The following is a 16,266-nucleotide window of genomic DNA, read 5'->3' as shown; positions in this document are numbered from 1 at the left end:
ATGGTCAATCGGCATAGAAAACTCTTAGTTAATAACTGTGGAAGTGCTCATATAAACATCAAAGTCAGATGCAGGCTCTGTCCTAGTTGAAACGAAACGCCAGGAAGGAGAAGAAGGATGATTGAATACAGTAGTCCTTTTAACAACTCTCATCAGTCAACCATCTGCCTTCATTTACCCGTCGTTCGTGATTCTACTCAAATATTACAGCAGCCAACAATTGCAACAACCTACGCATCCCAATAATATAGGTAAAGTCAGCGGACGGCAATGTCGCATTTTATAGGTTAACAACACTCAACAATAATGTATCCTCCCTTCTGTGCGCAATTTCGATCCGAGTTTGTAAACATTGTCGCATGAATTGGTTCAAATGCGGCGCGCGCTCGGTTCGGTACTTCGGTCACTCACAGCCAGCGTCTCGAAAATGCAACTCGACCGAGAACCACGCGGTAAGTCGCTGATGAACCACAACAAGCGCGCCAAAGTGGCGTCTCTGCGCATGCGCTCCGGATTTTCCACCCTCCCCCAATCGGAATGAAGCCAAAGAACACGTTGTGACGACGGAAACTCGGGATCGAATTCCGGCTATAGCCATATTCGATCCTTTTTCCGGCGATCGAGATCAGTTGTACTCGTGGCTTACAACCGATCGGTGTGGAAAATTCGGAAGTCGTTTCAAGGACTGATCTCGGGGGAGAAACGTTGCTCATTCGAAGGGCACCTTCGGTGATACATTTTTTTCCTCGCAAAGTGGTGCTAATTTTCGTAACGACGGTTTGGCTGTAGTTGCTGGATATCGTATGGACACGAGTGTTCAATAATACAAGTTATGAACTACCAGAGGGTGGCAGCGATGGAAAACGGTTTAAAGAAGGAAAAATTTTGCGGCGCCAACAAAGATAGCAAGAGCATTATCAATGGACTGAATGTAGGTGCCTAAGTGGAATTTTCAATCGGAAGCGCTACCCAATCGTGAATCATTTTGTGATAGACATTTCAATTTTACACATCACAATTACACTACAGGATATTATGAGAGATATACTGGTTTGTTCGAACAATTATTTCATTGAATTGAAGGATCGTAGTTTGTAATTCAAAGTAGATTGATTGATTGATTTGACTTTATTAAAATTCAAAGTAGAGTACAATGCGTTCATATCTAAATAGCGTCGAAATGCTAACACGTTTGGCTTATCCTACCAACTATTAATGAAATAATTCCAACTATGGCATGATTTCCAAAATTGGCCTAACTATGATTCACTCAAGTTGCAATGTAGATGAATGAGATAAATTTAGATGCTACGTTTTCAAAATTATTTCATTCAATTCAAGCGAAATTATTTATTCGTATCCTATTCCGCATTGCAATGAATGATTGCCATTCGCCGGCATGCATACTAGGGTGTCCCAAAATTTTACAAATGATTCCTTGAAGAAGTTACCAAACCGATACTGCCAATCGACGTGTTGGCTTGTTGATACACGGTATGGTTGAAAACATCATGATAATTTACAGCTTCGGCACCACTCTATTATAATCGGCAATCATAATTTAAAAAAACAAATTCACTGAATATATATATAATACATAGTTTATATCAAAACGTCATCAATTCAAATGAATACGCTTTGAAATGCGGCTCATATGCAGTGCCGGATTTAGGCTTCGGGGGACCCGGGTCATATCTTTTAAAGGAGGCCAAAATGTACAAAATGAGCGGAAACACTAAGCATAGGAAAGTTTAGTATTATGCAAACAAAACATCCAGAAAACTCAATCAAAACAATTGTAGTACAGTCGACTCTCCACATATCGATATCGAAGGAAACAATGAGATAGAAGAGATTGAAACATAGAATAAATTTTTGATTAATACTTGAATGAGTATCAATCCGTAACCAGGAAAATTAAAAACAAAAAGACGTCATTTTACCTTCGCACATTTTTTGAACCCCTATTGGTCGCTCGGGGATATGGAATTTGGGGTGAAGGCATTCGTCTTAATCAGCCCTGTCGTCCTGCTTAGTCGCGCTTCGTCGACGACTAAGAAGCTTTTCTAACATCAGTTGAAAATTCTAAGCTGTATAAAAGCCCTGAAGAAATTTTACTTTATTTTATTAAGATGAAATTGTCAAGATGTATCAGCGCCCGGAAGCAATTCAACTTTGTTTCATGTAGTTCAGCTGAATGCACTCCATGACATTAATTGAAAATTCCAAACTGTGTTAACGCCCCGGAGTAATTTGAGCTTTTTTCTCGTAGATCAGGCTATCTTAACGCCCTTTGATATGTAAGCTATATCAACGCCCTGAATAAATTACACCTTACCTCTCTTAAATCTGATGCATTCTAACGCCCTGTATGACATCAATAGAAATTGATAAGATGTATCAACGCCCAGAAGTAATTTAACCTTGTTTCATGTAGGTCAGCTGCATCTGAGCGCTCTATAAAACAGCAATTAAAAATTACAATATGTGTCAACGCCCTGGAGTAATTTGACCTTGTCTTACGTAGATCAGCTGCTTCTTCACGCTCTCTAGACAACAATTGAAAACTCCAAACTGAATCAACGTCCTGGAGTAACTTGGTCTTGTCTCATGTAGATTAGGATATCTTAATGCCCTTTCAAGCTTTGTTAACGCCCTGGAGAAATACTTTATCAAATTAGATCAGGTGCATAATAACGCCCTGTATGACATCAATCGAAATTGTCAAGATATATCAACGTAGAACAGGTCATCTTAACGCCCTTTAGGATAAAAATTGAAAGTCTCAAACTTAATCTATGCTGAAACAGCAGTTTTCTCCCAAACCGTTCCTTCATTTTGTCGATTCTGATAAACGGACGTTTGTGTTTTTCTACATTTCTTGATCGATTCTTACTAGTGCCTTAAGCTGCATCAACGCTAAGGAGTAATTGGACCTGGTGCTGAAATTTTTCCCATTGGGATCAGAAATTGTAAAGATGTATCAACGCCATGGACTAATTTGAACTTGTCTCCCCTACACACCAAATTTTCTATCCATGTTTCAGCAATATCATTTGCTGAAACCATTTCAGCAATGCATAGTTTTGCTGATATACAGCACTTTTCCATTTGTTTGCTGAAATTCAGCAATATCACTTGCTGAATAATTGTCAACGTTTTCAGATTTGCTGATTTTCAGTAATTTATTTGACGGATTTTAAAAATTGCCGTAAATCAGTAAACAAAATTGCTGAACATACATCAGTAATCAGGTTTTTACTGAAAACCAGCAATCTGTTCGATCTGTCAAACGATGAACTTCGCAAACAAATCAGATTTGTTTTCACGCGTGAGATCTGACTGTCTTGAGCTTTCGATGAAGTCAATATTTATATATTCGTGTTTTTTCAAAATTTTTGTGTTTTCCGATGGATAATCCAACTCTGATTAATATCCAGTAAGTACAAAACATGTAACTATTGCTTAATTTTAATTTGTGATTGTATTACAGGATGGCGACAAAATTGGAAAGGCGAAAGATTATACGGCTCTACCACCTTCCTTAAAAGCGCACAACATGAGTTTTCTTTTATTTGTTTAAAATGTTAGATTGTTTTATTGAAATAAAAGTGTAGTAAATATGTAAAAACTTATTGTCTTACAACTTGCGAGGGTCATAAAAATCAACTATTTTTACAAACGGGTTAAATTTTCAATTGCTGGAAAGCAGCACAAATTTGCAGATTCCCAATTACTGATCAACCAGCAAAATGAAAAACAATTTGCTGAACGGTCAGCAAAACAGCTGTCAGTTTTATGCGAATTCGCTTTGCTGAAAGATCCAGCAAATTTCATTTTGCTGGATCGATTGCTGAATTTACAGCACAAAAAAAATCAGCAAAAATTTGCTGGTTTACAGCAATAAAATTTTGGTGTGTACATTTAACCGCTCGAAATTCAAGAAGCGCAATGAATGTACATATTATTATTATTTTTGATTTCTGCTCCTATAGTTGCGTAATCCGTTGGAACATTTTATCGTAACTACCGCAACAAGTGAGAAACGTTTAAGCAGTTTAGAGGGATTTAATCAATTTTGATGCAATTTGCTTGTTTTTTTGTATATTTCGTGTAACAACAAGCCAATACCCCAGACAACCAGAAGTCGCATTACATTACATTTACGTAATGACTCGTTTATTCATACAAATTTCATTACATTCGCACTACACGGTCGATGGAATCGTCTGCTGAATGATGAGTTTCCTCGCATAAAATGCTATTTTAAGAGTTCGTTTGTACATTTCGGTTTCATTCTGTTTACTCGTACAAAGTAAGTTGAATCAATCCGCAGCAGCTGTCAAAATGTACCAGTTATGGCTATAGTGGTTCCCTATTTGGACCTAAGCGAATTCTTGAAAACTTTCACATTTTGAGTATTTTTTAATGTTTCAACTTTAAGATATTTTTGGTATCTTACTGCTTAAACACACAAAGTGTCTAAAAATTTGAAAATAGTTCAATTATCACGTATGACGAAATAGGGAACCATTATGTCCGTAACTAGTACACCTACCTTATATGTTTGACTGTGAAATTTGTCGTCGCTCCCTAGTCAGCTAACACAAAATTGTCTATGATTCGCACAAAGGCGATCTCTTCGGCACCAACACATCAGTTTCGCAATCTTATCTCATGCTAGAAAATCTGCTCCTGGGATGATATTTTTCATTTTTTTGCACCGATTTTGGCCGCCTGAGAGAAAATATTTCTTAAAAATATATGGGAAGCCCTATAAATATGACAAAAACGTTAAATATAAGCTTTCAACCAATTCAATGTATGAAAAATATAGAAACATTTGATCGCTTTGATAATCTTATTGGACAATATAAGCCCACAGAACCAGTTTCAGTTAGAGATATAACTTCGGTTCCTAAATTGTCCAATCTCATTGTTTTCTTATGGGAGTGGCCAAACTATGAGTACCCTGGCCAGGTTCCAATTATTAGGCATTCAGAGTTATGCAATATGTGACAAAAAAACATACAAAACCACATGAGCGATAATTTAAAAACCTGAAACACGCAACATGAAAAGGTATGAGGTATCAGAAAACTTCTTTTAAACAAAGATACACCGAATACAGTTTGTGCTCATAACATGAATATCTCTATTATTCCACATTTTTGGATTATGCGAAGGGAAATCATCGAAAAGCTGTTGATAGTTTGGGAGATTTTTTTATTGTTGTTGCAAATTGAATTTTACCAATAACGTGATGCCACAAAATAATGTTATGAATCTCATGGCATAGGTTTGTTGGTTCAGTTAAAGATGGAATAGTAATGGAAAATTATTTTCACTCATAGTATAATGATTCTAAAACATATTCTCAGACTTCAATAATATTTTAAAGATATACATAAAGCTATTTTCAAATATAATTTGACACAGTTCTAATTTTCATCAGAATATTCTTTTGAAAGCGAATTACCGAACATGCGAAAAATTGTGTAATCGGCCCGTCAAGATATTTCAGAATATCGGAGGAATAAGAAGACCAATAATTAAATACGAGACACATTCTAAAAAAAGAAAAGATCATTGAGAACTTGTTAAAAAAATCTGCAAAAATATCAAAAAAAAAAAAAATATATTCGCAATTCAAACACTTTTTATGTTCAGAAATGAGCTGCAGGTAGAGGAGTTTATAATTAATGATATTTGATCACCTCTTAGAAAATCCTACGGTAATTTCTAGAGTTATCTCAGCGCAAACCCTATTCAGAAGATGTTTTAAGTCACTTATAATATAATGGTGAGGTATCGTAATGGTGCTTCAATAAAAACTAACAAATTTTGAGATGTGATCAATCCCAGTTTTTCACTTATAATAGTTTTCGTCATTTATTTGAACGTCAGATGTTGAGAGATTTTTTCGTACAAATCGGTTATTTATTTTCAGATAAAGTTTGAAAGTTAAGTATGTTGTTCTAATCAGTTCAAGTTATGATTAACAAATTTAGGTGGCCACAGTAATATCAGTAAACACTGGTAATATAGCAGCCATCTAAAATTAATCGGTTTATCCATGCAACCACAAGATTCCATTGAATTTTATGTTCGATTAACAGCGTTTCATAATTGATCCTTTATAATCAAAAGATAAAAACGTGGCACTGTTCCTTTGGAGATGTTTTGCACACGGTAGAGATGATCTCGTACACGGTAGATGTGGTAGATATTAGGACAAAATTCTTGAACTGAACAATGTTCAAATTTATGTACTTGATCTCTTTGTTTCACATTTCAATTGAATTGGAACACAAACAGAACTCGTACAATTGCATATTGACTCTAGTGTGTTTGTAAATACCATAAATATTTGTGACAATTTCTCAAAAAGATGACCTCATCAACGCCTGGGTGTAGATGCGCCCTATGGATTATAGTAACGCCCCCCTCAAGCAGGGGCGACTAAGAAGCTCAAATTTTACGACGACAGGGCTGGTCTTAATATCATTTGAGGTTTTGGGGCCCCATTACTGGTAGAATCACATAATTTTTATGTCTCTTGCGGTTCCCTCAGCCATCACATAATTAACACAAACTCTGTGATTAATTATTCGAAAACTATGTCTTTCTCAGTACATTCTTTTTCAAAATCATCAAAATGAGTACTGTCAAACGTGGTTACTTGCAAAGGCAGGCTCTATATGATAGCTTTCAAATATGGGTGTTTTTTCATGTTTTGTGATTGATGTGTTGATTAGTATACATGGTGGCCTGATGCTGATATAAGTTTCAATAACTCAGCGACAACAACATATCAGGAAAAATCAGAAACGTACTTAACTACCCATGTGGGTTATTTTTACCCATAACTTGCAAAATCATTGAATGATTCAAATTGAATTATCAGATTAACTGCAATTTTTCAAATTTGAAAGTAAAATCAGAATTGTTTCACTAGGTACCGTTCGAACTTTCATAACTTAACATATATATTACATATGTGGTGTAGAATATTTGAAAAATATAAAAATCAATATTTTTAGAATAAATGCCATGTCTACTTTTTAAAATTAATAACAATCAAAGAAAACAGTACAAAAGTTATTGGTAAAAAATATGCCATTACTAAAAAATAGGATTTCAACCGGACCTCCTTAAATGGGTAGAGTCTTATCTTACTAATCGTCAACAAATAGTTAGATACAAAGGAGTAAAATCTATTCCAATTAAAGTTACATCGGGAGTTCCTCAAGGGTCTCATTTAGGGCCATTATTCTTTATTTTATACGTTAACGACATTTCCTTCATTCTGAAAAAGTGAGAGGTTGTTTCCGAGATACGACCGCCAAGTTGACGTTGGATAACGTTAGCTTCTTCTATTTCCTGATTCAGGACTGTTACGAAGTTATGAAAGATTTTTAGGTACTGACACAAAATCTAATCAATTTTCAAACTATTTGTTGCATGTCAATTCTGATCTATTATGGACATTGAGTGTTAATATTTGGTTGGTTCGGTTAACACTTGAACATCGATAGAACCGGTCGATGGAAGATGAAGCATGAGCGGTAACTTTTGCTCTCCAAACAAATATACCGGTTGAACGTTAGGTCCATTCATGATCCACTAAGATTGGTTGCTTTAGTGGATTCCGAAGCCAGTTTGAGGTTGAGGTTCTTGTCCATGAAGTCCGCTAACTCTGTGTACTCCTCTTTGCTCAAATCGATGTTGAAGTTACCTGTCACGGTGATTGGCATGGTCTCCTTTTGATACTCGAAGAAGTTCCGCGCCATGAAGAACTTCTTCTGCTTCATTGTGGTATCCGGAGAAATGTAGAGGCAAACCAGTAGTGCCCGACAATTCATCATAGTGATCTCGGCAGCGCAAATATCACCATAATCATCTGACAAGCCCAGCTCTACACCATAACACCACTACACCTACACCATAACGAATATTGTGCGCCACAGCAATCGTTGTTGCTGGCGGTGAAATTGATCAGGACTTCTTGATTCGGACCGATCTGCGATTCCAGAGCACGACCGTCATGGCCCTGCAGGAAGCGAGCGTGGCCTAACTGGTCGGTTTGTTTGAGGATACCTACCTACCTACCGCGATCCACGCCAAGCGTGTCACCATCATGCCGAAGTACATCCAGCTGGCTCGTCGTATCCGTGGCGAAGGCGCTTAAATTGCATTGAAGCACAATTTCAAACAACAACCCTTTACAGGGCCACAATTGATTCATTAATTTATTTAGTTATCAATTGTAATTTCGAATGATAAGTTTTCAACGGAGATAAATGGCAAACAAAGTTTTATCTAGGTTCCCGTCGCACAGGTCGGGCGGCGGTAGCATTTTTGCAGTCTTCTCTGTGTGTGTATTTCGATTCGATCGACAATTTCTTACCAAATCAAAACGTCAACAAAGCTGTTGCTGATAAGTTTTAGCTCTTTGTTCGCCAAGTTGATACTGATCGCTCTAGCATGCGATGACGACAACGGCATCACTCAATCATCACTAAATGCGAGGCAAATAGTGATGGATTCTTCATTCAAGTGCCGTTCGTGATTTATCCGACTCATGCACATACTGTCGACGATTGTCCGCGCGCGCACAATGGGAATTTTATTTCTTAACACTGTGATTCTCGAGAAGCATTATTTAGCCGTGATAAATGATTACATGCAAATTACTGATCAAAATCTGAATCAATCACATCCAATCACCAGTAATGTAGCTCTTCATGGTGGAAAATTCTCACAACTCTTTCAAAATGAAATGGTCGTCCTGAAAAGGACGGTTGGGGCTTGTCACCGTCGATCGAACTGGGTTGCCAATCCATTGTTAAGCCCGATTCGCTGCTGACAAGTAATTTCTCGACCTATCTTGATGCATGGGAAAATCCTGCAAGGAATCGATAAAGAAAGCGCTTTTTTCTGATCGCAGAACGCAGTTGAAAAGAAATGTCAGATCAAACGGAAGTCGCTGTAGAAAATTCCTGCAAGGAATCGGCGAGAAATTTCTTCAGCTATTCCTTTTCAGCAGAAAATCAGGCTTTAGACAGAAACACACCAAAAGATTACCGAAGACGATTAAATCGAAATGCGGTCGGTAATTTTATGCTTCCTTGTTTTCGTTGGCTTTCTCACTCCTCCGACGGCAATTTTCAAGGTTTCTAGACGCGTTCTCCACGAATTTGATGGTCTAGCAGGATGCCCATGGACATGATGAGCGATTTCACGGAACCCGCAGCATTTAGCTTGGATTGGGAATAAACAAGAGCAGAAGCAGCGGCAGCGACGAATGTGTAAAATTTATTCCAATAGGAGTACTTCTCCAATTGCTGGTCGACGATTAACTGATGTGCGCGGGGCTCATTGAAGCTTGGTTGGCTTCGACTGAACACGATAGAATAAAGAGGAGTAAGAAAAAGACCGAAAGGGGCGTTTGCCTTTGCATGACAAAAGTGGCTAAGATATCGAGCAATGATGTCTGAGCTAGGAATACACAAGAAAAATGTGCTTTTCTATGGAAAATAAGACATGCCTTGATATTTATAAATTTTTCTAAAGTTTATTCATGTTAATCAATAGTTTTAATGATTGGAGTCGATTCGTAGAAAGATTTCCAATATTCAATGGTTAGCTATTGATAATCAATAGTTATCTTTAGTATGAAGGAAAATTTATGATCCATGGGTGCCAAAATGATGAAAATTTTTCAATGAGAATTTCTTTTCAGAAGCATTCTAAATATATCGCAATTTTGTTACATATGTTCTCATAAAATATGGCAAGTCTAAGAAGCTGTTGGAAATGCCACTCTATTTTACAATCGTTGTGAAATGTTGAGCACTCACCCCGACGGCACTGCAGCTGCGTCCGCGAATACAGTATCAAATTGTCGTGCCATCAATTATTCATGACAAATTAAATTTTGTACGAAGCTGTAAGATTGAATGAGAAATATAAGATGTAATAGGGTCGGAAATATTATTCTTTTAACTCTTTTCAACACATTTGATGGCCCTGAAAAGCCGTTTTGCTTATACGACGAACCAGCTAAATGTTTCGTGACGTGGATGGCGCACAAGACCAGCGGGTTTTGGATCACCGGGAATAAGTCGGAATCTGGAAACGATGCTCACTCTTGAAATCTTGTGCGATTTCACCAAACCGACGCTCGATTAGCAGCAGCTCCTCGGATCAGCAACTCAGAGGGCCTGCGGAATTTCGTTCCTAGCGGGCTTGCTTCTTGACCACCGAAACAGAATTTATCAGGAGTCGAAATCTGCAAGCGCGGATAAATTTTCGGCGGCGACGACGATGGCTTGGGAGCTTTTCCGAGCGACAGTAGTAGTAGTAGTAGCGGTGGCTCGGAAAAGCTCGTCATCGCCGCCGCAAATCAATCTTGCGTCTTCCTCTTCCGACGACACAAATTGAACTGTGAAGCGGGTGCAAAGGCAAAGCGAAAATGACTCGCCCGACCTTGTTCACAGTCCGACCGCAAAAAGAAGACTGAAGTAAGAAGCAGGACCGGTGCGCTTTTATAGTGGAAAGCGAAACACAAAAATTAGAGATGGTCGGGTTTCACCTTTTTCAAACCCGAACCCGACCCGTACCCGACTTATTTTATTTCTTCAAACCCGGACCCGACCCGAACCCGAGAAAAAATTGAAAAGCAAACCCGGACCCGACCCGAACCCGAAAAATGTTTGCTGTGTAAACTCGAACCCGACCCGAAACCCGAAATTTTTTTGTAAGAAAAACCCGAATAAAACCCGAGTTTGAAAAGATGGTAAATTCATCGTTTCTGATGCATAGGGAAGCTTTTAGGTTGTTACTCTGTTCACAATTCTCACCAAACCCGACCTAAACCCGACTCAAACCCGACTTTTTGTAAGCCCGAACCCGACCCGTACCCGATAGTTTTGTAGCCTCCAAACCCGACCCGAACCCGAACCCGAAAAATTTCAAATTTTCAAACCCGAACCCGACCCGAACCCGTCGGGTTCGGGTTCGGGTCGGGTTTCGGGTTTGAAAACCCGAGACCCGACCATCTCTAACAAAAATGTGCTTGAACGTGATTGGTTAGATAAGAAAGGGGTCAACATTTTACGATTTTTCAATAGTTTGTTGCCAATAATCAAAAGTGTCCTCCATTTGAATCGACGCGTAGATAAATTTCCGATCGATTGATGTATAAATATTAAAATCTATCGATAAATGGCTGAGTTATTAGCGGTCTAAACCTGACCACTTTTCGTTACATGCTCAATTTTTCGTTTTTTGGAATTGTACCCCCATATGTTGCCGAAGGGCGTTATCCAACGTCAAAAATCTGGAGGTAATATCTGTTGAAATCTTCTAAACTAACTGATCGATTGTAGAATTTTGTAAGATCCTTTGGATGTTTTCTATGAGATTCTTGTAAAGATTTTCGATAGACTTCTGGTAAGATTTTTAGTGGACTCCGAACGATCTAGGAAAAATTATACTACAAAACCACTACATTGCGGAACATTTTTTTTTTGTCTCAAGCATGACAATACATCAAAATATTTTTTTTTCAGGGTTGGTAAATCTATTGCCGTTATCATAAATTTCATAGCACATCTAGTTTTTGAGATATTTTCTGTTAAAAATGCATTATTTATTGTCAGACGATTTGCATGCAAGTTTACAGCTTGTATTAATTGTTAATTATTAACTGATCAAATTACCACAAAATCTAAACTTGATGTTTTGAATATTACTTATATATAAAGTTCTGAATACTTTCGAAGCTGAAAAGTTATTTTTTGATTCATAAGTCAAGTTTTTTTTCGCTGGATCAAAATAGAACAGAATGGGGACTGCAAACATGTAGAGTAAAGTAATTAATCGTATAATTTAAGTCAAGCGAAAGATTAGATAATATTCTGAATTATTGCTGGGTTTGATCACTAAATAAATTCACAACTCATAGTTTAATTTCTTGTGAACATTTCTAAATTTAATTTCATTCAAATTAATTAACTTCAAGACACTTCAAGATTGGGTCCGGTATTGAAGGTCATCTTTTAGGATTGGTAAATTTTGTACTAAAGTACATACTCAAAATAATGCCAAAACTCGTATTTATATTTACAAATTCCTTTTTGTGTACACCAATTTCAGTGATATTTATCATAAACGGGTAACAAGTTTATATGAAACTAATAATATTGGAAATATGAATTTTTCGGCTTAAATTATCGGTACTGGGGGATCTTCTCCAAAAAATAATGGATATCACGATTTTTTTCAGAAATAGACAAGCATTTGTGATATTAGCCAAATATATGTAACATTTTTCGAAAACTTCAATGGGCTACTTGTTTTTAATTATGAATCAACTACCGAAAAGCTAAACATTACATATAATTTGCAATTGGATTAGATGGACAAATTGATGTGAAGATTTGCGAAAAAGTTATACGTCTTCTCAGTGAGAATCGAACTCACGACTCCCCGATCTCTAGTTGGGGCGCGTTAACCACTACGCCATGAGAGGACTCATGAACGCAGAAGTTAACCTGAATTCGATTTCAGCTCAATAATCACGTGGTTCTTTTTCGCAAAGTGCACTTCTTTCGGAAGAATTAGATGCCCATCCAAACACAACGCTTTCTATATATATATATCCAATGCCTAGCCCGAGAGCGCATTGTCGGGGAGTCGTGAGTTCGATTCTCACTGAGAAGACGTGTAACTTTTTCGCAAATCTTCACATCAATTTGTCCATCTAATCCAATTGCAAATTATATGTAATGTTTAGCTTTTCGGTAGTTCAATGGGCTACTAAAAAATGATATTTCTCTGAGCCCCTCTCATACAAAAGTTTGTTTGTATCATTCTTAGTGTAGGTTAAGCCCTAAAGTTTTGCGACAAAACGAATAGCAGGGACACCCTAATTACATACGTACAATCCACGTGCAAAGAGGGGGTTGATTTCTCCGGATGGCCAAACCGTTTTTCCGGGACTGTTGGGTGTTTGCCAACTATTTTGAGTCAATTATAATTTTAGTTTAGCGGAACGGATCCAGCCAGCAGCTGTCGAGAATTACGACTTCCATTCGCATTCACAATGCGTTGTGTAGTCGGTAAGCTGCCAAATCAGTAGTGGTGCAAATATAGTGATCACACTGTGCTGATTGAGTACCGGCGAATGCAGGGATTTTCGGGAAAAGTATTTTTGGTTCGATCTGTTGCGGCGCATCGAATGGGAAATGGCCCTCGTTGTTTTCGAGACATCAAGTGAAAGGGAGGGTTCGTTCGTAATGACGTTTCGGTATCGAAAGTGATATGGCGTGTTGGTTGCTGATCGGCTCCTCATTGTTTATATTGCCAAATTTTGAGCACTTGCCAATAAGAAGGGGAAAACCAAACATTGTTTTTTTTCGTGGGTGTGATTCCCCAGGAAGATTCTGTGAAAACCCAACAAATTTAAATGGTAGGCAAAGATCCCCCAGGACAGCACCGAATACCAGACTTCTTCTACTTCTTTTTCTTGGCATTACGTCCTCACTGGAACAAAGCCTGCTTCTCAGCTTAGTGTTCAGTGAGCACTTCCACAGTTATTTACTGAGAGCTTTCTTTGCCAACGTTGCCATTTCGCATTCGTGTATCGTGTGGTAGGTAGGATTATACTCTTTCCATTACCCAGACACCTACAGCACGGCTTTGCTTGGTACTCGTGTACTCTAACCACTTGGCTAAGGAAGGTCTACAAGCATCCCACCGTTGAATTGTGACACATTTTGTTTTACGCATTTTTAGAACATTTGCCATGTATCGCCTACGTTTCACAGAATACATTATAACCAACTTTAAGCTTGTACTGTACTCAATACTATAGTGACGGTGTGATTCACAAATCTCAGTCTAGTTAAGAATAGTGCATCTAGATACAACGCTAATAAATCACATAAATTGTTACTCACACGCGACGGCAGCCACCATTCACACTCTAATCCCTTTGTTCCTCCGCTCGCCATCACAGAAAAAGTTCATTCACTTGCACCTGTAGTCATAGAGCGCTAATAGCGTCACCGTTGTTACCCCAATTATTGCACACTGTAGATTACGCGAATTAAAATCGCCCATAAATCTAATTGCCGCCTTTCTTTCAGCAAGCCAATGGCATCGCCCTGTCTGTATCCATACCGAACGTTCCCATTCGCGAGAAATGGGGCAAAGGAGTGGAGTTCATGCTGTCCTGCATCGCTTATTCTGTGGGATTCGGCAACATTTGGAAGTTTCCCTATACGGCACTGGAAAACGGAGGAGGTGCCTTCTTAATTCCTTATTTGGTAATTCTGTTCCTGATCGGACGGCCCATCTATTACTTGGAGATGGTGATGGGACAGTTTTGTAGTCGGGGCTGCGTCAAAATCTACGACATGGCTCCGATTATGCGAGGTTTGTTGGATTGGATAGGTTTAGGAACTTTTATGAAGAAGGCTTGTTCTATTGCAGGTGTTGGCGTTGGTCAATCGCTGGCGATGTTCGTGGTGATGACCTACTACACTCCCGTACTGGCGATTACGCTCTACTATTTGATATCATCGTTCAACAGTGAATTACCATGGAGTCGATGTGATCCTTCGTGGAATCGGTGTATCGATTCGGTTTCTCGAGAGTTCAAAGACGCGAATGCGTCTCAGAATATGAACGTTTCGGCGGAGTTGTTCTTCACGTGAGTGCTCAATAAATGTAACCTTAGTGTAACCAGCAGCTAACTTTGTCTTCCAAAAACAGCAAAACCGTCATGCATAGAGCTCCACTTGCGCAAGGCCTCGGTATACCTGACATGGATTTGACGCTGTGCCTGTTGGCGTCCTGGTTAGTGGTAGCTGTCATCCTCATCAAAGGGATTCGGAGTACTGGGAAGTGTGCTTACTTCCTGGCCATCTTTCCGTACGTTATCATTCTGATCCTGTTCGTCCATTCATGCACTCTGGAAGGGGCAGGGAAAGGCATTCGGTTCTTCCTAACTCCCGATTGGAAACAGCTGTTTGAACCTCGTGTTTGGATGGAAGCCGTCACTCAGTGCTTCTTTTCGCTCTCCATATGCTTCGGTGGAATCATTGCGTATTCTTCCTTCAACAACTTCTCCAACAATGTCTACCGGTAAGTGGTCGATCAAATGATCGCAAATCAAGCAAAAATTGACTGCAATCTTCACCAACAGGGACGCCCTGATCATCTCCTGGTTGGATACGTTTACCTCGATTATCATTGGATGCATTGTATTTGGAGTTCTCGGGAATCTAGCACATGTAACCAACAAGGAAAACATTCAGGACGTGGTCAAGCAAGGTCCCGGGTTGACCTTCATGGCCTATCCGGATGCGATCGCCAAGTTCGAATACTTTCCGCAGCTGTTTTCGGTGTTGTTCTTCCTGATGCTGTTCATCGTGGGTATTGGAAGCAACCTAGGAGTAGTGACCAGCATCATAACGGCCATCCGGGATCGCTGCCCAACACTTGAGAACTGGAAAGTTGCCAGCGTAGTCAGCGTGGTGGGCTTCAGTTTGAGTACGATCTACATGGCGCCCGGTGGGCTGGATCTGTTGGACGTGTTCGACAACTACGGAGCGAAGTACGTAACGTTGACGTTCGCTTTGTTTGAACTGATCACTTTTGGCTGGATCTACGGGGTGGACAGAATATGTCGGGATATTCAGTTTATGCTGAACATTGACACGAACAAGTTTTGGAGGATCTGTTGGGGAATCTTAACTCCATTGGTGGTGACCGTTATCTTGATTGGTTGTCTGGTTGACCACAAACCAGTGGATGTTCCGGAAGAGTACAACAGTAAGCTAGGCTAGTTTGATTTGATCACCAATTTCATTAATGCGAAATAATTTCATTCCAGTTATTGGATGGTGCGTTTACGTGCTTGCGGTGATTCAGCTGCCCCTTTGGGCTATCTACGCTATCTTTTCTCAGAAGAAACCCGGCTTCGTCAATAAAGTGAGAAGCGCCTTCAAGCCAACCAAGTCGTGGGGACCTGAAAACTATCATACTAGGAAAGCGTACAATATTTATTTGGAGAAAATTAGATCGTCTTCCGATGCTGATGATTGCTCCAATGCACTGAAATTCATTTATCGAAGAATTTTTAAGTAGTTTTAGATCTATAAGAAAACTAGTTTATTATACGAAACTTTTAAAGATGTTGATATATTTAAGCCAATTGTAAATAAACCCAGTAAACCCCCCAAGATCTGAATC

At 38.9% G+C, this 16,266-nt stretch overlaps 1 protein-coding gene across 2 annotated transcripts; it reads left to right on the top strand.

Moving 5' to 3' along the window:
• The first annotated feature begins 617 nt into the window (after positions 1-617).
• Positions 618-16,253, top strand: LOC5578666 (sodium-dependent nutrient amino acid transporter 1). 2 transcript variants are annotated; one of them, XM_021849548.1, is made up of 6 exons: positions 618-931; positions 14,157-14,445; positions 14,503-14,722; positions 14,785-15,156; positions 15,218-15,846; positions 15,908-16,253. In XM_021849548.1, the coding sequence occupies exons 1-6, from the start codon at positions 833-835 to the stop codon at positions 16,159-16,161; spliced, it is 1,863 nt and encodes a 620-aa protein (XP_021705240.1). In that variant the 5' UTR covers positions 618-832; the 3' UTR covers positions 16,162-16,253. The 2 variants fall into 2 exon arrangements, with proteins under 2 accessions (XP_021705240.1, XP_021705241.1); XM_021849549.1 differs by having other exon boundaries at positions 835-1,050.
• Positions 16,254-16,266: the final 13 nt, after the last annotated feature.

Source organism: Aedes aegypti, chromosome 3, assembly GCF_002204515.2.
Source record: "Aedes aegypti strain LVP_AGWG chromosome 3, AaegL5.0 Primary Assembly, whole genome shotgun sequence".
Classification (NCBI taxonomy): domain Eukaryota; kingdom Metazoa; phylum Arthropoda; class Insecta; order Diptera; family Culicidae; genus Aedes; species Aedes aegypti.
This window is presented reverse-complemented; position numbering and strand designations above follow the sequence as displayed.